Raw genomic sequence first — 22,067 nt, 5'->3', positions numbered from 1 at the left:
ATATCTTTCAGGGTCTGAGTTAAAGCATCCATGAAATGATCTGGTATATACGTGTCCTGGGCGCCGTTCCACAAAGCCATCTTAGCGCTACTCCCATACTTTAACACTGGCCTACGATAGTCGTAGTGCTGAGATCGCTTTGTGGAACGGGGCCCTGTTCTGTCCATATGTTACCATAACCACATGAATAAAGCTGATGCTTAACAGAAGATGCCCAGTTAGTCTGTCCTTGTTGATCATAGAGTAATAGCATGTTACCAAATGTAACAAATGAGTCACACAGTTGACACCAATTTAACTTGTACCACTTTAACCAACGTCAAGGGATATCCGTTTATCATCCCTTGGCAGATATAACCCATTTATCTTTCCATACAAGGGAAGTAATCTCTATAGATACTTGCAGTTAATTTCATGAAACAATAAAAATACATGACTCTGTAAAGATGTCTTCTTTCCAAAGGACTTCCAACAGCAAGCCCGATCCATGGACAAAGTGGATATCCAACAGCAAGCCCCTCCCGTGGACAAAGTGGATATCCAACAGCAAGCCCGTTCAATGGACAAAGTGGATATCCAACAGCAACGCCTGGCGTGGCTGGTCACAATGGACAGCCAACAGCATCGCTAACAATGACCCCAAGTGTTACCTTGCATCCCCCAACTGGGGATGTCCTCTTGGGCAAGACAAGATCGCGGACCAACTTCATGGATACCTTGCTGTGGACCAATACCACTCTCGGGTTAGTCTATATAACTTCCTTAATATCTTCTCTCTACTTGTTTATCCTATTACCCTGTGGGAAGTCCAGGGTAAAATATAGGTCCACAGTAACCTGTTTGTCGTAAGATAAGACGCAAACGATCGGGTGGTCAGGCTTGGTGATTCATTTGATTACATGGCATCGTGCCCTGACAGCATGGATCGTGCAGACTCGATTATTTAGAAGCCGCCATCACATATCTGATATATTGCTGAGTGCGGCGTAAAACAACAAGCAATCAAATCAAATCCTACCTTGTGTTTCTTCGGAACATTTCCCCTTCCTCTGATTAATTTCACCTTTCCTGCTTTCTTTCATAATATTCCTCTTCGAACAAAGCTCATTAATAGTTCCGAGAACGGGAATACTTGTTTTTCAGCCCAACAAGTTAAATACATTTCCTGTTTAGTACTGGTAATTATGACTTACCTCCACACATAGTCCGTAATCTACAATAAGGAATATTTACATGTTCGCTTAGGTGATTTTTATTAATACAAAATACTATGTTCAAAAATTGTCTAAATATTATTAATTAATAGTAGAAGCTACATTGCATTATTTTAAATAATTGGATCAATTGACTTTGACCCTGACACTGGTACAATCACCTTTGGATAGTGATAAAAAAAACACATGCTTATGATAAAGCTGGAATCGTAGAATGGGCTCTACTTATGATTTCTTATGACCATTGAAACTTAAGCGTTTTGTCGCTTTTATTTATTTGTATTAAGCATAACAGTGCCCTCGCATTAGCTTCTATAATATGAAAAGCAGTTAGTGTCAAGTTGCTTTGTTATAAATAGTTTGATAAATTAAGACAACTTTCAATTACTAATAATAATATTTACAAAGCGTGAATAAATGGATAGATGCCCATGCTCGTGACATATCTCTGTTTTAGGTCGACGGGCACTGTGGACATCCCCGTTCGTCTTGGGGACACGGTGACGACATGGGTGGCGAGTGCCTTTGCTATGAGCTCAACATATGGACTAAGTATCACATCAGGATACGCCGAGGTATGCTTAAAATTACTTTAGGGACCGACCATTTGATGTTTGGTGGAGGGTGGTGATGGGAAGTGGTCCTGGGATTTTATCGATTTTTTGTCCAAGAAAAAGCTTGAAAAGAAAATTATGCTTCAGACTCTTAGAAAAAGGAAATTGTCAGAAACAAAAAAATACATAACTGAAAGATGCATATTCTCAAAAAATATTTAAGCTCAAAGTTATAATTAATAAGATATCTGGTTCTGCATTTGTTGCTGACAAAATATAAAGCTTCGGTACAAAATTCCATCCGATCCGTACCGAAAATGATTGAGAAAGATGTATGTTTATATAAATATTTAGTCACACGAGCGTCAAGTCGTCTGTTTCAGTCCGAGATGGTTGTTTAGATTTAAACCTCTGATTGACCAATCAGAATAAAGTATTTGCCAAATTCATGCTTGGATGAATAAAAGGTGCTTCTTTTGATCATTTACTATATGCATGTGTAATGTTATGCGCAGTAAACTACATTTACGAACTGACAGACACCGCATGACCAAGGTCTGACTGAGTGGTATATAGGCTTTTCTTGGGTGGTGTCGCAAACAGACAGTAACTCCCATCGTCGCGTTAAGAGGACGCTTCCGTCTCACAGCGATATCCCGCGGTGATACCAAAGGCTAACGCAGGTGCCACGCACTGGAATGGTAGTAGCAGACAATCAATTGATAATGGTCGAATTTCAGAAGTCTCAATTCGTTCGCTGCTTTGATTTGAATATCAATTAATATTGATCGTATTTAAGGCAACGACGTGCGTCCTTCTTAAATGAGGCACCCACCTATATAATACACAAAATGATATCGATACGTTCATATATATACTCTCCAAGCAAAGAAAAGCAAAGGTAGTGACTATATTTTAAAAATTAAATTTCTTGGATGGGATCAATTTTCAGGTTAGACTTTCAGTAAAATAATATGAACATTTTTTAACGATAAGCTTTCACGAAACTCTTTATTTTCTTTGATAGAGTAAACTATATGATTCGTTTTCTTTGGAAATTGAAAAGCCGTTCCCATGTCCATTTTCCTTTCTTTCATGGAGAGATGGGCTAATCCATTGCTATCAGCGACGGGATGAGCGCCATACCGGATGTTGCATACAAAAAGTTACAAATTCAGTGGACAAGGTGTCGTGATGTGGGGAGCCATCGTTTATAGACGAAGAACATATTCTGTTCATGTCCAGGGAACTAAACAGGTGTGCGTTAACGTGAGGAAATTCTACGTTAACCAGGCTCTGCATCCACCAGGGATCATGTTTCAGCCTGGCCCGATTGTGCATCTGTCGGATGTGCAGGTCCGACACAGAATGCCAACGTCAGCCTGGGCCACAGAATCTGCCACGATTATGGCACGTACTTCGGGAAGAGTGTGCTGGCATGTCCTAAGGTGTAATCAGCATGCTTCTTGGTTCCATGGGCAGGAGGTGTTGCCCAGTAATTCGTGCCAATACTGACTGTGCGTGAAAAAAATGGCGTAACAGGCAGTCGCAAATCCCCGTTAACGTAAGGTGTTTTTTCTTTGTTATTTAAGGCCGCACTCACCAATATTCCAGCTATGTGACGGCAGTCTGTAAATGAGTCTAGGCCATACGGTCCAGTGATTGACATCATGAACACCGATCGACGCATTTGGGATACGTTGACATGCATCAACCAAGTCAGCGAGCCTGACCACCCGATCCCGTTAGTAGCCTCTTATGGCAACCATGGGCTGCTGCAGACCTATTGTAACCCGGATCTTCACGGGTCTAACGTTAGGTGAACTCTGCTTCACTATGTAATCTTCCAAACACACATGCCCCACCTATCGCTTTTAAAGCCTTGTAGAAGTCACAGAATGAACGTCTTGAAAACCAGATATGCGTTTCTTTTTTGGGTTGTACATAATATCATTATGTAATTAAATCTTAACTATCGGGCATGGCTGATAAGGTCTTAGGTGTTGAATAATTATAATTTGTTTCAGATTCTTTCATCTTTAAAGTTTTTCGTGTCCCTCATAACACCTGATCATATTATATTCGGCGAAAAGATCATTCTTCAACCTGTTGTCTACAACTACATGGGATCGGAAATTCCGGTAAGAAACGTAGTGCACTTAAGCCCATATGCTCTAATACCCATGGATTTCGGTGTATGATGTGCTTGTGGCCTCAATGTATTTCAAATTCAAAATAACTCTATGTAATCAAGTTACATTCGTAAATATGTGATAACAAACAAACCTCTAAAGAATAGTAACTGTTAAACACAACGTATGAATTGATTTTTGAAACAATTCAACGTTTGCAGATAAAAAAATTGCAAACATTTAGTTTTATTTTATATGGAATTAAAACAAATAAAGTGTGTTTAATGGTCAGCATCTAAAAACTATTGATGATATATAGTAGCCGTTTTAAAACGCGTGTTAGAAGATACAATATTTTACTTACATTCATCGTTTTTTCATTAATTTTCAGATTACACTTATCATTGAAAACTCCGTGAGCCAAGATAAGTTGTACAGAAATGGCCAGGTGCATATGTTCAATAAGAAACTGTTTCAAAATCCGGTAAACTAGTGATAATTGTGATCAAAACATGAGGTAACAGTGCATTTCTAAAGTAAACTAATAAGCGCTGATTCTTTAGTTAATAGTCAGTTAAAGGTAAACAAATATTGTAAGTGGAATGACATACTATTTGTTTGCACTGGTGATCAATGATTCATTTACACACAATGGTCGAAATGAACGCATACAACAATATTGCAGATCAAACATGGCGAGAGTTTGTCATTTACCATTCCTACATCCTTCACAACACTTGGCACAGTGACAGTGAAAATAACCGCTATAGGCTTACTTAGCAACGTTCGGGATACCGTTGTTAAAGAAATACAAGTAAAGGTGAGTTGACCACTGAAAGTAGTGTCAATTATACAAAATGTAAACATAACTGCTCAACAGGTTCTCTAGTTTACCAATCTCGAGCCGTAATTGACTATTCTTCCAGACGTTCGTTATGCATTGTTACACGCATGTACATTGATATAAGACACATTTAATAACTGAAATAATAGGCATGAGGATTACAATCATTATTTCGTGATTAGATTTAATGATACAAGTCAACAAATAACAAACTGCATTAAGCACACATTGCACTTACTAGGAATGTCCCTTCAAAAATCTGTCATCGTGCACTGCATTTTTTGCACACAGTGGTCAAAGTATTTAGGTGACAAGTAGCCAGATAAACTCAATGTCAAGTCATTGTGGATTAGGCATTTACAGGATAATTTATCCCTCTGTTCAAGGCCTCAAGGTATAGGATCGATTTATCCGAAACCAGGCTCACCGAAATCGAGCTCAAACTGCCATTCAAATTTTCTTCAGGCTACTTAAGTACAAGATACGATTAAGAATCGTGTACATGCATCGCATCTCCATACTCGACGGCCATGTGTTGTGCCGCCCCTCACAAATCGTCATATTGCCAACAGACGTGTACACAACGTCGAAACTGGGGTAATCGTCGCCGGTCCCGTTTCACGTGACCAATTCACTTTGCACTTTCTTGATAGACATGGACGTGTCTGGCACGGTCGAAATGAACGTCAAATCAATGTCAACCTGAGACTTCAGTCCCGTTTGCAAGTCGTGTGGGGCGATGTGTTGTCTTTCAGGACGACAACGCCCATGCTCACTGTCACGAATAGTCACTGATCACCTCCAGCAGGTATCTTTCGTTTAGAATCCAGGTAAACTGAGGGACAAAAGAAAGTATACATCCATCTATGATGGTGGCTAAAAATGAAACAACGAGAAATGGATATGCATCATATCAATGACTGTCTCACAACAGGTGACGTGCACATGACGTCTGAAGGAACACGGGGTCGAAATTTCTTAGTACACAGTAATGACCAGAGTCAAGCAGGTAATGCCTTGATCAAGATCATGATTTTAGTGTAAGCTTTCTTTTGCCCGGGAGTGTAGTCCTGATGAATCGTTATAGATGGTTGGATTAGTGGGGTAACGTAGACCTTCTATAAAGGTTTGTATATGTATTTTGATGTACAGCCACAAGGGGCACCGCAACACTATAACTTCCCAGTGGTAATCGACCTGAACTCCGCCTCATCCCTATCGACGGCAGTTGATGTCGTTCTACCAGCTAACGTGATCAAGGGGTCAGTGAAAGTCAAAGCCAAATTATCGGGTAAGACGACTTCTGGCTTTGCTTTAAACAATCAGAGAAGTAACTCTGTTTTCATGTTATCGTTTATCGTTTGTTGGTGGGACTCGTGAAGATCCGTGGTAGTCTCCAGCAACCCACGCTTGCCCTACAAGGCGACTGTGCTTGTCGTAAGAGGCGACTAACGGGATCGGGTGATCAGGCTCGCTGACTTGCTTGAAGCATGTCAACGTTTTCAAATCACTGGATTGTCTGGTCCAGACTCCATTGTTTACAGACCGCCGTCATAAAGCTGGAATATTGCTGAGCGCGGCGTTAAACAAGAAACAAACAAACACAATTTGTTGGTGTAGATACCTGATCCATTGGTCAGACCTCAGCGTGGCATCATCTACTCGTCTGTCCGTCCGTAATCATTTCCTTTCCAGAGCACAACTCGAAAACCGTCTGATATTTTTCAACAAATATTGACAGATATGTCAAACAGTTCCTGGAGTGGTGCCCTTTGCTATTTGCGGATTTTTTGCATCTTTATTTTTCTTGGTATCCATGGAATCAATTTGATCTTAGTCTCAAAAGGGGTGGATTTCGTTTGCGGAGCAGAACTTCAAAACCGTTAAACATTTCTAGATGAAACACCCGGGTTCGATTCCCGACATGGGTACAGTGTGTGAAGCCCATTTCTGGTATCCCCCGCCGCGATATTGCTGGAATATTGCTAAAAGCGGCGTAAAACCATACTCACTCACTTTTAGATGAAACGTGCTAGACAGATCATTCTAGTGGTGAATTGGTGCATTTTGATGACTTGGAATTTTGAAAGATACTGAACCGCATTTATTTCTTCACTGAACTGATGGTATCCAATGGCAGTGAACCAAAGGTGGGATATAAGTTGCCAAACTCCATTTCCGAATTGCACCAGATCGATGGGATATGTCATCTTCTGATGACTCGTGTTTAATTCACATGACCTTTTACCTGCAGTGACTTTGGAGGCAGGTTACCCTCGTGGTTAACGTGTTCCCTCGTCACGCCAATAACCCGGGTTCGATCCCCCATACGGGTGCACATGTATGAAGACAATTGTGAATATGGTTACATTGCGGCATTAAAACTGTTCTCACTCAGTCATTGATATTTGTTACACATGTTCCTGTCCAGGAGAGATCCTGGCTTCCAGCATCCATGGTCTGGGCCAGCTAGTGACGTACCCTTCTGGGTGTGGTGAGCAGACGATGATCGGACTGTCTCCAGACATTTACATCGCCAAGTATCTCTCGGCCACAGGGCAGATGACAGCTGACCTCAAGGACAAGATAGTCGCCTATATCAAGGAAGGTAAATCATGCACAAACGTCACTGTACATTCACTACAGATATCTTCTATATATGCACAAAGCTCCAGATAAACTGCGTATTTGCCTAATATACGCGAAATAAATAACCATTACCCAATTAATTCTGTCCATGTAGTTTGTGTTGCCACGACAGCCGCTTACAGTACAGTTAGCGCCTACGACCTGCACCACGTTTGGCGATCCTGCAACAACAAATTGACACGCCGTGATATACGCCGTAACTGCCGGGCAACAGAAAGTATACACTTGAAAATTGGATTTGTCCAAAACATTACAAACCTTATCAAAACCTTATAAAATCACTTGCAGAAACACTGCAAAGAGTAAAAACCAACAACTATGATACCCGTATCAAATACATTACAATCGAATAACTATTTCTTGTTTGTTTCATTTTTAGCCACCATCAAACAGGAGTATACTACTTTTGCCTGACAATGTATAACATTGTTACCAATGGCTTTAACTTGAACTCATTCACAAATGTCCCAGGAGTTGACTTCAGTGTTTCAAATTTCTGATTGACGAGTCGATGACGCCGATAATCCGTCATCTTCTAAACTGCATTTTGACACGGAGGTGAAGTCAAGAAGATATGCTGGAAAACTGAAGAGCATACATTAATATTTAACGTATTCTTCGTACACAGGATATCAGCACGAGCTGACGTATCAACTTAAAGACGACTCCTTCTCCACCTTCACATCGGATACCATCGGAAGTACATGGTAAGTATAGACAAGGAATCGTTGTCAGCAGTATGGCGGGGACTGATGGCGATCTACAGGATCTAATTGGACTTTGTGAATGAAATGCTTGTGAACAGAATGTGAATGTTGAATACCGTCATCTGACCTTGATCTTATTAAGGTTCGACTTTCCAAGGGGTGAGGGTAGGAGTACGAACGTGTTGTGTCCGCGCAATTCTCGTTTAAGAAGCGTTTTAACGAAAAACAGTGCCTAGTCAATTTAACTACTTGAGCGACTGGTGTTGCGTTTCAGTCTGCAATAAATAAGTTAAGCCAAGATTACACATGATAGACTTGTGAACACACTACGGACAGTTCTAATATAGCTCCGCCTGCGTGTCCCTTGCTTCACTCATCAATATTACTGCTTTACTGTAAATACTCGAGGCTGAACCAGACAAAACTACATTGTATGTCCTCGAGACAAAGGAACGGTCCACGGAGGACACGGACACGGATATACATTGTAAATCAGGTCAGGCATTGTTATGAATGATGTATGTATCTGTCTGCTGTCTGTCTGTCTATCTCTCTGTATCGATCTGTCAATCCCTCTGTCTGTCCATCTTTCTATCTATCTATCTATTTATCTATCTATCTATCGATCCATCGATCTCTTTATCTATATCTATCTATCTATCTATCTATCTATTTATCTCTCTATCTCTATCTATCTATATATCTCTCTTTCTCTATCTTTCTTTCTTTCTATCTATCTATCGATCGATCGATAGATCTATCTATCTCTAAATCTCTATCTATATATTTATCTATATATTTATCTATCTATCTCTATCTATCTCCATCTATCTCTATCTATGTATCTATCACCTGCTTTCTCTTCACAGGCTGACTGCTTTTGTCATAGGATCATTCAAGGAGGCCAAATCCTTTACTTTCGTCAGCGATGACATCATTATCCATGCATTGGATTGGCTGATGGGTCAGCAGAATAGTGATGGGTCTTTCAGGGAACCTCACGAGCTCTACCACAAAGACATGCAGGTGATACGTGGTGCCACTTTTAGTTTATATCAGGGAAACAACCCTGTGTTATTAAACGTGAATTATCCACGACGTACTTTAATGTATTAAATCATAACTGTTAACGGCTTGTTACGAAAATCTCATACATTTTTGGCTATGGTTTAGCCAGTCAGTTTTTACAACAAAACGCAAAAAAATGCAAATACTTCTATATACCTGCGGAAATGACATAGTGCGCGGAAATATACACGTTTTTCTCCGAAATTACCTTGACATCTTACGAAGTACAACTTCTTGAGATGACACAACGACCAGGGCTCAAGCTTGTACAAGTGGAAATATATAAATACCTTACATAGATGATGCAACTACTTTTCACAGTCAGATGAGCCATTATCTTCTAATATTTTACAACTATGCACATTTTGATATCAAAACAAACTAACAATTGCGAACCTCGTTGTTTTGCATTCAATGTAAACGACGGTCATGTTTAAAGTACAACAGACATAACGGCCTGGGTCGTTCACCCTCTACATTTGAACGTACTGTTAATGAATTAACCGTTATACATGTATGTTGTTTGTTGGCACAGGGCGGAACCAAATCAACAGTTGCTCTAACTGCCTATATAGCAATAGCTTTGGAAGCTAGTAAAAACTTCCAAGGGGTAAGTATGAAACACATTTTTTGAATTTAATAAAGAAATATTATTACTTTTATGTAAGTCATTATATTCGTAAACATGCACAATTTGATTTTTTCAAATATGTAAGTATTCAACAATGTGTTTAAAGGAAACGAGAAGATCCCTCGCAGATGCTCTCAAGTTGGCCCTCCACTATCTCCAGGAGCAATACACAAGCCTTGATGACAACCATGCCCACGCCCTCGCTCTCACAGCATACGCTTTTACCATTACTGGAACCAGTTTCAGCAGCGTTTTAGTAAACAAGCTGAACGCCATTGCTCATATTGACGGTATCATTGATAAAATACATATCTCATCAGTTGTTGAACTGGGTTTACAAATATCCTGATGTTTTTGACAAATGCCGTTCATCATTATTCAGAAATCAATTATTTCGTGGTATAAATCGTTTTGTTTTTCTTTGTTGTTTAAAACCGCACTCAGTAATATTCCAGCTATATGACGGCGGCCTGTAAATAATCGGGACTGGACCAGACAATCCAGTGGTTGACATAATGAACAACGAACCAAGCCGTCTGGGTATAATATAGACATATAGATTGAATAGTACTGATAGCGGCGTTAAACAACAATTTGAAAATTTTCTCTTGACCCTGTAGGCTATTTGAAATATATATGTTTGTCTGACTTTTGTTAATCTCAATATTATTTACAATTGCATCATGTGCAAAACGTAATATTCACCTGCTCAGTAATATATTTTAACATTCATAGCCATTTGGCATGTGTATCGTCTGTATGTTTCAACATATATTATTTTCATTAACCACACACATTTAATGAACAATTATTTATTGCGAATATTAATTGCTCCACAATCGCAGTGAAATCTAATGTACCATAAAATTATTGTTTCCTTATTTTATAGGCCAAATAAAATACTGGACGGCAAGTAAGACTACAACTGTCACAAAAAGAGAACCATGGAAGGAGGGACAGAGATTTGGTCGACCTATAGACATTGAGACTTCTGCCTACGCCCTCCTCACCCACACAGCGAGGGGGGAACTCGGAGAGGGACTTAAGGTCATGAAATGGATTGTCCAGCAAAGGAACCCCAATGGAGGCTTCACGTCAACACAGGTCAGAGTCAGGTCACTAGACAAACATACAGTCCCTGAAATAATGTTATGTATACGGTTTAATAAAATAAAGGAACCCTCACGACCCTTTGTTCTTTGTTCTGTGAATGGGATGAATATAAGCTGATAAAGATGAGAAGGGGTTGAGGGTGGAATTGAATGGGGGTGCTGGACTTTCTGGTTACTAGCATCATGTTCTGATTGGGCATTACTGTATTTATTGGCGCTGTCAACAGACGGCTAATGTGTCTTATCATACCTCCATGTCAGAATGATGAAATCTGATTGGTTCACGTGATTGTGATAACATCATGTATCATACCACCATGTCAGAATGATGAGATGTGATTAGTTCACGAGATCTTGATAAAATGATGTATCATACCTCCATGTCAGAATGATGAAATCTGATTGGTTCACGTGATTTTGATAACATCATGTATCATACCACCATGTCAGAATGATGAGATGTGATTGGTTCACGAGATCTTGATAAAATGATGTATCATACCTCCATGTCAGAATGATGAGATCTGATTGGTTCATTGGTTGATAAAATAGAATAAATCCCTTCGACCACGCTTCGAAGCTGAAAAGACACGCTTTTTCCGAGTCGACGAAAAGCATGTGACATGGCACAAGTTAACCTCAGCTCGATCAAACAGCCCTTTTCTATCAGTTTTGTATTTGTTTTGTTTCTTTTACAATGGCGGATTAAAACATGTCGGTAAGGTACGTTCGTTGTAGCGGGGGAGCAGGGTACCTGGCAGCATCACTATTTGATAGTGATTCATAAAAACATGCATATGATATATTGTCGGTTTTATAGAGAGTGCTTACATTAATGGATGTCCGTACTTAAACTGCAGGACACTGTGGTGGCTCTTAAAGCTCTGTCTGCGTTCCACACTGCCTTACACCAGGCCACGTCCCCGTCCTCGCCGCACCACATCCACATCGCTACAACCATAGCGACCACTGGCTTCAGCAAGAACTTCCAGATAGATGACTCAAACATTAATGTCCTTCACGAGGTTGAGGTGAGTGAGTTGGGAGAGGTTTGAATAGGTTTTCATTATTTTTATATCACATCGTTTCATCTTTATGTCGGAGGAAAGGCCCATCTTTTATCTTTGGTTAAACATGGTTAAACATGCAAGGTGGACATGGTGCAGACAAACTACAGTTCATAATCGGTGTGAATCTAGAATCCTGGACGAAGTTAGTGAGTTTTGATTTATATACCGCTGTTGAACAACAATAATTCAGCTATATGAGTTAGTTATATGGGCTACCAATACAGTGACCAGCCAGAACACAGAGGTAATTTACCACTCTTGAAACAAGGGGACGCAGGTTGCTGACAGGACAAAGATTGTAATCGACGCGAATCTAGAATTCGATGAAGGATCCTTGCACAGCTAAGGGGCTCAACTCTACACAGTGAATTGCGGGGACACCATAGTCCACTGTGCCCCGCAACTGATCAAAACAGCATATTCCAAAGCATGTGTTTAATGGGAACGATAAATATGTTAATTTGTTATGTTTAATAAGTTATATTTTCATGGCCTTGACTTTTAACTTCGTTTTAAAATATTTGTTAATAACACTTTTGTATATTTTGCATTATACAGTTGCCGGTTGACAGTGGTTCAGTGAATATAATAGCATCTGGTTCGGGACTTGGTGTTGTTGAGGTAACTGTTTCGCCACTCTTTTCGGATGAAGTACAATAATTTTTAACGGCATGTGTTTTCATGTGATCGTATGTTAGGTAGGTGCCAAATTTAAATGACGATATTTAGGTCTACTGAATACGATCGCTCAAAAGCAAGTAATTCCCACTCTAAGACATGAATACTATTTTGCTAGTGCGTTTTTTTAATAACGTTCGTGCATTATAATTATGCACACTTTAATAGTTTCACTGGGGTTTTTTTTCATACCAAATAGGTTTGTAATTGTTAATATGACAAGATGCAGTTGACAAAGGGAGAAAGGATGTAAGAGTGGATTTGAGGTTTACATCTTCTTGATATAACAAAAGTAACAACAAAAATATTCAAGATAGGCATATTTTCATATTGCTTCAACTGATACACATTTGAGGTCAGGAGCGTTCGAAAAGCAAGACGACTATTGGGTATGGCGCTACTACTGATGGTAGATACGACTGATATACGCCTGCTACATTTCGTTATGTTATTGTGGAAGTCTGTGATGTATTTACCAGTGCACACTATGATTACAGGTGGCAGTTTTCTACAATGTTGATGCAGCTGATGGCAATGCGGCGTTTGATCTCAGCGCTACTATAATCAAAGAAAGCGTGCAGTCAGTAACGGTACATGTATGCGCCAGGTAACAATGTTCCCTCGCTAAAATCTGATACTTTTTCGTTATGCTTTACGAAATATATAGGCTACATTCTGAAATTATTTGTTGAGAGTTGATTGTTTTTATCTCCCGTAACTGGTGTTTTTCTCTCCCGTAACTCGAATGTTTTTCTTTACTTGTTCTTACTTCACCGATAATGGGACCACATAAGTCGTGTTAATGTATAAATAATTGCACGTATGTAGTGCGCCGATAGTAATTTTAATACTAGTAGTAGTAGTAGTAGTAGTAGTAGTAGTAGTAGTAGTAGTATCACATTTCGAACACACACACACACACACACACACACACACACACACACACACACACACTCACTGAATTACTCACTCACTCACACCGAGATCCGGGTTAGAATTGTTCTTTACGGGTGGTCGGGCTCGCTCACTTGGTTGATGCATGTCATCCGACCCTTTTTCATAGATTCATGCTCATGATGTCAATCACTGGACTCCATAAAATATCCCGTGTTTAGATGACTGGGCGATATTCACTTCCGCTTATATATTTTATTCTAAGCAGTTCTTAGAATCTGTTCTATTTTTAACACTCTAGTAAACGGTCAACTATGAAATGTATAGCATGAATATTTAAAAATAAAATGTGATGTTCGTAATAACCAGATTTTATACGTTGAGACTTTACACAGTTGGAAGCTAGCAGACTCGAGTGGTATGGCCGTTATCCAGGTGGGTATTCCGACTGGTTTCGAACCCGACGTCAGCCTCATCAAAGAAATCAACGGTCTCAAAAAGAAGGAATACAAATCAGGAACTGTTGACATCTACTTTGAACAGGTAATATATAACTTTTATTCTCTTAATCTACAACACTCTTGCCTAAAAGGCAGTTACAAAGGTAATGCATGTGTCAACAGCAGTGCTGTAACTGTGGTTTTAACTGTTGTCCCTGATATTGGTGACCTCTTTCGGAACAGCGCCCGTCTGCATATGCTTGTGTTAGATTACAAATCACCGCCGGAACATTTAACCATTGTGCCTTTGCTATCTAAAAATGGAGAAAGCTACATCCACTTAAGGGGCCGGTCGGGTAGCCTAGTGGTTAAGGCGTTAGCTCGTCACGCCGAAGACCCGGGTTCGATTCCCGACATGGGTACAATGTGTGAAGCCCATTTCTGGTGTCCCCCGCCGTGATAGTGCTTGAATATTGCTAAAAGCGGTGTAAAACAAAACTCACTCACTCACTGACATCCACTTAAGTAAGCAGTTTATAATTAAAAATACGTGTATTTTCAACTTGTTTAAATAATGTTTTATATTTATATTATACTTAAAAAAAACGTTAGGGATCATGAATATGTTTGGGAATATTTGTTTGCAGGGACGGCTAGCACACAATTTCATAAAATATATCTCCAGAAATATGTATGATTCTTTGTTAAGTATAGTATCAAATATAAAATATAATATTACTAAAGATATGATTTACATAGCACTTAAATGCGAATCACGATATAAGAATATAAGTGAATGTGTTTCGGTTTAACGCCTCTTATGAACACTTCTTCAGTTATTTTTATGTAAATGAAAAACTGTCGGAGTTCTACGTGAGGACCCCTGCATTGTTTCCGTGTTAGAAACGGTCCCCCAGTGACCTACATGTATACTGACTGGTGGGTGGACAGCTCGGAGACCTGGTTGTTAGCATGTCATCTTACCCGACAGCGTAAACCGCTGTTCACAATGTCAGTCACTGGATTGTCTGGTCCAGAGTCGATTATTTAGGGGGCCGCCGTCGTATAGCTGGAATATAGCTGAGTGCGGCGTTAAACAACTAACGAAGACAACTCGGGCCCGCTGACGGAAGACAACTAGGGCCGTCCTTGAATGTCAATACAAAGCGACGTTTCGGTATAGATCCATATACCGTTGTCAAAAAGACTCATTGGGTATAGATCCTTATACCGTAGTCAAGCAAGACACTTTACCGTTGTCAAGCAGGACTCTTCCGGTATAGATCCTTATACCATTGTCAAGCAAAACTCTTTCGGGGTAGATCTTCTATCGTTGTCCAGCAAGTGAGTGAGTGAGTTAGGTTTAACGCCGCTTGTAACAGTATTCCAGTTATATCGCGGCGTGTCAGCTTAATGTGGGAGGAAAGCCCGAAGTGATGCAGGTCACAGACGTTTACCACTTCGGTGAAACCCACGAGCACGGGTATGGTGCTGACAAACCTAGAAACATAATCGGGGCGAACCGGGATTCGAACCCACAACCATAGGTTTCTGGCGTGCCCAAGGGACGCAACTCTGCACAGCGAATCGCGGAGCCTTAGACGACTGGGCCACCCGTGTCCCCTTGTCCAGCAAAATTCAAGAACAATAATAGTGAGTGAGTATGGTTTTACGCCGCTTTTAGCAATTTTCCAGCACTATCACGGCGGGGGACACCAGAAATGGGCTTCACACATTGTACCCATGTCGGGAATCGAACCCGGATCTTCGGAGTGATGAGCGAACGCTTTAACCACTAGGCTACCCGACCGCCCAAGTACCATAATAGAATAAATAAGGTGCTATCCACAAATTATATTGTCTGTACTGTTTGCCATTGTGCCATATGGCGTAGATCGGGCGCAGTCCTCTATGCGTGGATGTCACATCCAACAGAGTCGGGATGACGGTCCAGACTCAGAAGTCCCAAGTACTCGTCTTTGACTACTACAATCCCGGTAGGTATATAATGTCGTCAAAACAAAGCTTCAACAGATTGATAATGATTTAATAGTCGGAGTAGGTAGCTATTTTGAACAATAGTTCAGTTATATCACGGCATGTCTGCTTCATGTGGGAGGGAAGCCAGAAGTGATGCAGGTCTCAGCGTTTACCACTTCCATGAACCCCACCAGGAGGTGTATGGTGCTGCCAAACCAAAACACTTAATCAGTTCGAAACTGGAATTCGAACAAACAATCAAAGGCTTCTAACACGCCCAAGGGAGGCAACTGCACGATGAAATGTGCACTGAAGACAACTGGGCACCCCGTGCCCCCGTAATCGTTCAATAAATCGGTATCATAAATTACAATTACATCTTCCTTTATGATTTATACTTTGATATACATTGTAATAATTATATAAAAAGAGATATTAAATGAAGACCATCCTCCACAATCAGCAGCGCGTATTCAATTTAGGGCATAATGTTTTGCCTTATGTCTGCGATGTCACATTATTTTATGGTAGCTCGATACAAAACAAAAATTTGATAAGCAGCGAAATACTTGTTGTTTGGGTGACCTGATTCACACACACTAGGACTGCTAATATGCCCGGTCCTAGCCCGACTCTTGAGTTCAGTTCAATCCTGCTAAACGATCGTCTGTGCAATAAGACCATGATGCGAGCATTCGAAGTCGATCAACGGATCCTAAAACGGCTTAAGCTAATCTACGTGTATGTATGTATCTTTGGTCAAATTAAACGCTTGAACGTCTCTGATAATGTCATCTTATCGCAGTGAATCAGCAGAGTGTGTTCTATCTGTCCTCCACCCTCCACAACGCCACGCCGTGCGACATCTGTCCTACCTGCACTGGTTGTGGGGATCTGGTGAGTACTACTCGAGACCTGAACGTGTTATAGCGAGAGCGGAATGTCAACGGTTCGATCCCCTAGACGCATCACATCGAAATATGTTGAATGATGGTACCCTGCCTGGCGCTCGTCATTAAGCGGATAAAGGTCTGGTCTGCCCGACGTAGTATACTGTGTCTGAGCGGAGAATCCGTGTAGCTCTAGGCTTGACTATAAAGCCGACAGAAGTCCGCACTAGTGCAAGCAGTCAAACACACGCACGTGCATGCACGTCGCTATATAAGTACAAGCATCGTGAACGTGACGTTAAACGGTTGCCCCATTTCACCTTTCAGCATCTGTCGCAATCATCTAGCTGATCTGGATTACAGTCATTATTTTATTGTTGCAGATCATCGGGAAGTAGTTCACCGAAGCCCAGGGACAGCTCTGTCTGTGCGTAAAACACGTATTTGTACACTAAAATGTGAATAAACACTTCAGCAGTTATTTAATAGTGTCATGCTTTCATAATGTCAAGGAGCGGTCGGGGAGCCTAGTGGTTAAAGCGTTAGCTCGTCACGCCGAAGACCCGGGTTCGATTCCCGACATGGGTACAATGTGTGAAGCCCATTTCTGATGTCCCCCGCCGTGATATTGCTGGAATATTGCTAAAAGCGGTGTAAAACCAAACTCACTCACTCACTCATAATGTCAAACAACGAACACAGAATATATATACAGATCCACATGCTTATCGCAAGAGTTGACAGAATGATTTGAATCGGCAACAGTGTGTGACCTAGCTGGGTACATGCCATCGAACCCACGACAGTGTTTGTTTGTTTGTTTGTTGTTTAACGTCACACTCAGCAATATTCTAGCTATATGACGGCGGTCTGTAAATAATCGAGTCTGGACCAGACAGTAAGTGATTGACATCATTAGCATCGATCAATTGGGATACGATGACGTGCATCAACCAAGTCAGCGAGCCTGACCACCGATCCTGTAGGTCACCTCTTACGACAAGCATGGGTCGTTGAAGACATATTCTAACCCGGATCTTCACGGGTCCCCACGAGAGTGTGATGACCTAAGGGGGCGGTCGGGTAGCCTAGTGGTTAAAGCGTTCTCTCGTCGCGCCGAAGACCCGGGTTCGATTCCCGACATTGGTACAATGTGTGAAGCCCATTTCTGATGTCCCCCGCCGTGATATTGCTATAATATTGCTAAAAGCGGCGTAAAACAAACTCACTCACTCACTCATTACATGACCTAGACTCGATTATTAAAAGTCGCTATGATGTAGCTAGAATATTGCTGACCACACACTCTAACCGAAACAGCTGTATATAATTCTATATATAACTGGAAATAAAGGGGATATACCAGGTATAGTCATTGTACACAAGTTTGGGTAATGAAAAGACACTTTACGTTTTTCTTGCATGTTTTTATAATATAGAAGCAAAGCTGTATTTTCCGTAATAAATATTGGTGGTGGATCTCCATCACAGCTTACATTCGTTTATGGATGGTTATATTTTTTGTACAACCCCCATGGATACACTAACACCGTCCCTCAGTAGCAGGTATTCTTTAGTACTCAACATTAAACGCAGTCACTTGTGTAATTTTTTGAGAAAAAGAAGAAAACTCATTATTTAAACTTGATTGCAAAAACAGACTAAATGGTGTATAAGAAATATGAAATGTCATTTAAACGCTTTTCCGTAAAGCTTGGCAAAGCCATTTGCAGTGTGTACCCAATGATCGAGAGTTTATGGTTGAAGAACCTGTAAGTATTTCATTGGGGACTTGTTTTACGTACGGAACCTCTATGTATATGCCTGGGGGTACCCCTGCACCCAAGTCGTGGGGTAAATGATATCGATGAGGTCATTACCGTGCGACATTCCAACGATAACCCTGAAATCACTCGACGAGAAATTAAGAACACCACGTGGGCTTCACGCTCTGGGTCCGTGCTGGCCGATTGTAGCATACATCTGATTGGCTCATTAATCACGGGACATTGGGCGGATAAGACTGTGTTATTATGGCTGGTATTCATACATTTGTTTAATATCCTGTTAACATGAGACCACGATTCAACGTATCAACATACAGATTGTATTGGTTTACCTGTGATGAAATACAAGAAAAAAGTCGAAAATAATGACCATTTGAGGTAATTATTGGCTAACGTCATTCCAGCTGAACCATTCGACAAGGCTGTTTGAGATTAAGTTTCAACACTGTAAATAGTTTAGTAATAACGCCAACATCGAAAACTGATGTCCATAGAGAATTATACACTTGAAAATTTGAGTTGATGAAAACATTATCAAAACGTTACTACGTTGAAAACAGTCACCGGAACACTGCAAACGTCGGGTACAGCTATAATACCCTTATCAAATACAACACAATCGAATAACCATTTCTTGATTATTTTATTTTGAGCAACCATCAAACATGGGTGAATACTTTTCAATTTTGCACGGCAGTTTTTGTGGAAATACAAGAATCATTTCAACTACAAATCATGGCCAATGACCTTACATGAATGAATGTAGTGTACCCGTGAAGATCCGGGGTAGAATAGGCCTTCAAAAACCCATGCTTGCCGTAAAAGGCGACTATGCTTGTTGTGTGAAGCGACTAACCGGATCAGGTGGTCGGGCTCGCTGACTTGGTTGATGCATGTCATCGATCCCAATTGCATGGATCGATGCTCATGATATTAATCACTCGATTGTCTGGTCCAGACTCGAATATTTACAGACCGTCGCCATATAGCTGGAATATTGCTGAGTGCGGCGTTAAACAACAAACAACAAACAAACAACATGAATGTTGTGAGTGAGTTGGGTTTTACGCCGCTTTGAACAGTATTTCAGTTATATACCGGAATGTCAGTTTGATGTTGGAGAAAAACCTGACATGATGCAGGTCTCAGACGTTAACCTCTTTGATGAAATCCACGAACACGGGTATGGTGGAAAACTTAATCAGGATAATCTGGGATTCGAATCCTTGACCTGCAGCATTTGACGACTAGGTCACCAGTGCCCCTAATATATGTGAGTAAACTGGCGGGACCGAAACATTGATTTCAAGTACAGATCACTGTCACTCTCTCGAACCTACGGGTGTAATAAAGGAGACACGTGGACGTGGAGAGACGTTACAGAGTGGAATATAATCCCTGGATGAGCCACGCCGTACACGCACACGTTGCCGTGTGTCCAGGTCGTCTCCGGCTGAGGAGGTATGTCAGGGGAGACCAGGAGAAGACTCTATAGAAGGCTGACGGTGCAGGCATGCGGTGGGTGATTTTATTACTCTGTGATCAGTAAACTGATACGTGAATAGTATTTTGATCTTTTCGATTGGCCCTGGTCCTGACTCACAGATCGACCTATCCCGAGTTATCTAATTATAATATCCGTGTCAGTTTGGTTAAAGGTTAAAGGTCCGAGGTAATGCTTGAGATTGTAAAGTTTTGGGGAAATTAAGACCACGGGAGAAGAAAGAGATGTTTCCCGGGAGCTCTTCTTGAGAGTTTACATTCATAACAGAGGAGCCCCGTGAAGATCCGGATTGTAAAAGACGGCTGAAGGGATTTAGTGATCAGGCTCGGTTGACTTGGTCGATGCATGACGTCGTATCCCTGTTGATTGATGCTCATGATGTCAGTCACTGGATTGTCTGTGATTGATCTGCAGATACCTTGGTGTTGTCCCTAACCAGAAATGGACTTTACCAGGCCTTATCAATTAACGTACAGCGCGAAAGTTCTCGTTACTCAGCAAAGACTTTCAACACATTGTCGGATGCAATTTGTGTTTCATACTAATGTAATTACATCATGTCGGTTTACGAGCATTTACAGGTGACGTCACAGTAGTAAGTGAGTTTGGTTTTACGCCGCTTTGAACATTAACGGCGAGTTAAATAGATTACTTGTATTGTTCCTGATAAGTATGTGCTGCATGCACACACATACATACACACACACACACTACCAACACACACATACTCTACCAGCACACACACACACACACACTCTACCAACACGCACACACTCTACAAACACACACACACACACGCTCTACCAACACACATACACACACTCTACCAACACACACACGTACAACAAACACACACACACACACACTTTACCAACACACACACACTCTACAAAAACACACACATACACACTACCAACACACACACACACACACACTTTACCAAAACACACACACTACAACACACACACATACTCTACCAAAACACACACACTCTCTACCAACATACACACACTCTACCAACACACACACACTCTACCAACACAACACACTCTACCAACACACACACGCTCTACCAACACACATACACACACTCTACCAACACACACACAGTCTACAAACACATACATACACACACACTACCAACACACAAACACACACTCTACCAAAACACACACACACACTCTCTACCAATACACACACACTCTACCAACACACACACGCACACTACCAACACACACACACTCTCTACCAACACACACACACACACACACATGCGCGCAACGTCGCTTTCCATCCATTTTGTTCGTCCCATTTGGTTAACCAGTTCCGTTTACATTGTGTTGGAGTGAGTGAGTATGGTTTTACGCCGCTTTTAGCAATATTCCAGCAATGGGCACAAGAAATGGGCTTCACACATTGTACCCATGTCGGGAATCGAACCCGGGTCTTCGGCGTGACGAGCGAACGCTTTAACCACTAGGCTACCCGACCGCCTCACATTGTGTTAGAAACCAAGCCAGTAATGTTGCTTCGCTCATTTTAATGCTTCTAAACAACTGTTTTCAAAAATATAATGTGTCTGTCCTTGGAGATCGACCAATGTTCTCATCAGTTGATTCACCGCACTTCACACAACCACGCCCTACAGCTGCCTGACCCTGTGATTACCCTGACACTGACCTTACATGGTGTATTCTGAATACATGTGTGTCGAGCGCTCGACTCCCCGACATCTCAGAGGGCCTGCCATGTAGTTAGTTCATCAACCACTTGACCAACATCTTGTTTACATGTAGGTCAGGGGCTCGGCGTTATGAAACAACGTAAACAATAACACGAACGTTTCCGTGGACATCGTTGGTTTGGGGCACGGGTGGCCCAGTCGTCAAAGACGCATTGATACGCTCTGCAGA

The 22,067-nt window shown here is 41.2% G+C and overlaps 1 protein-coding gene across 1 annotated transcript in view; it reads left to right on the top strand.

Annotated features, from left to right (window-relative positions):
• LOC139454328 (CD109 antigen-like) overlaps positions 1 to 17,261 on the top strand; it is a 28,939-nt gene extending 11,678 nt beyond the window's left edge. The window contains exons 11-29 of the mRNA XM_071235963.1: positions 464 to 743; positions 1,672 to 1,789; positions 3,796 to 3,909; positions 4,292 to 4,348; positions 4,586 to 4,720; positions 5,897 to 6,035; positions 7,176 to 7,352; positions 8,022 to 8,100; positions 8,970 to 9,126; positions 9,704 to 9,778; positions 9,906 to 10,089; positions 10,689 to 10,903; positions 11,772 to 11,942; positions 12,540 to 12,602; positions 13,157 to 13,266; positions 13,949 to 14,096; positions 15,888 to 15,990; positions 16,779 to 16,870; positions 17,247 to 17,261. Coding sequence (XP_071092064.1) covers positions 464 to 743; positions 1,672 to 1,789; positions 3,796 to 3,909; positions 4,292 to 4,348; positions 4,586 to 4,720; positions 5,897 to 6,035; positions 7,176 to 7,352; positions 8,022 to 8,100; positions 8,970 to 9,126; positions 9,704 to 9,778; positions 9,906 to 10,089; positions 10,689 to 10,903; positions 11,772 to 11,942; positions 12,540 to 12,602; positions 13,157 to 13,266; positions 13,949 to 14,096; positions 15,888 to 15,990; positions 16,779 to 16,870; positions 17,247 to 17,261 — 2,432 coding nt within the window. The remainder of the gene's footprint in view (positions 1 to 463; positions 744 to 1,671; positions 1,790 to 3,795; positions 3,910 to 4,291; positions 4,349 to 4,585; positions 4,721 to 5,896; positions 6,036 to 7,175; positions 7,353 to 8,021; positions 8,101 to 8,969; positions 9,127 to 9,703; positions 9,779 to 9,905; positions 10,090 to 10,688; positions 10,904 to 11,771; positions 11,943 to 12,539; positions 12,603 to 13,156; positions 13,267 to 13,948; positions 14,097 to 15,887; positions 15,991 to 16,778; positions 16,871 to 17,246) is intronic.
• Positions 17,262 to 22,067: the final 4,806 nt, after the last annotated feature.

The sequence above is a fragment of the Haliotis cracherodii genome, unplaced genomic scaffold (genome assembly GCF_022045235.1).
Source record: "Haliotis cracherodii isolate W230 unplaced genomic scaffold, xgHalCrac1.p SCAF_1, whole genome shotgun sequence".
In the NCBI taxonomy this organism is placed as follows: Eukaryota; Metazoa; Mollusca; class Gastropoda; order Lepetellida; family Haliotidae; genus Haliotis; species Haliotis cracherodii.
Note: the sequence above shows the minus strand (reverse complement) of the source record. Positions and strands in the feature narration are given on the sequence as shown.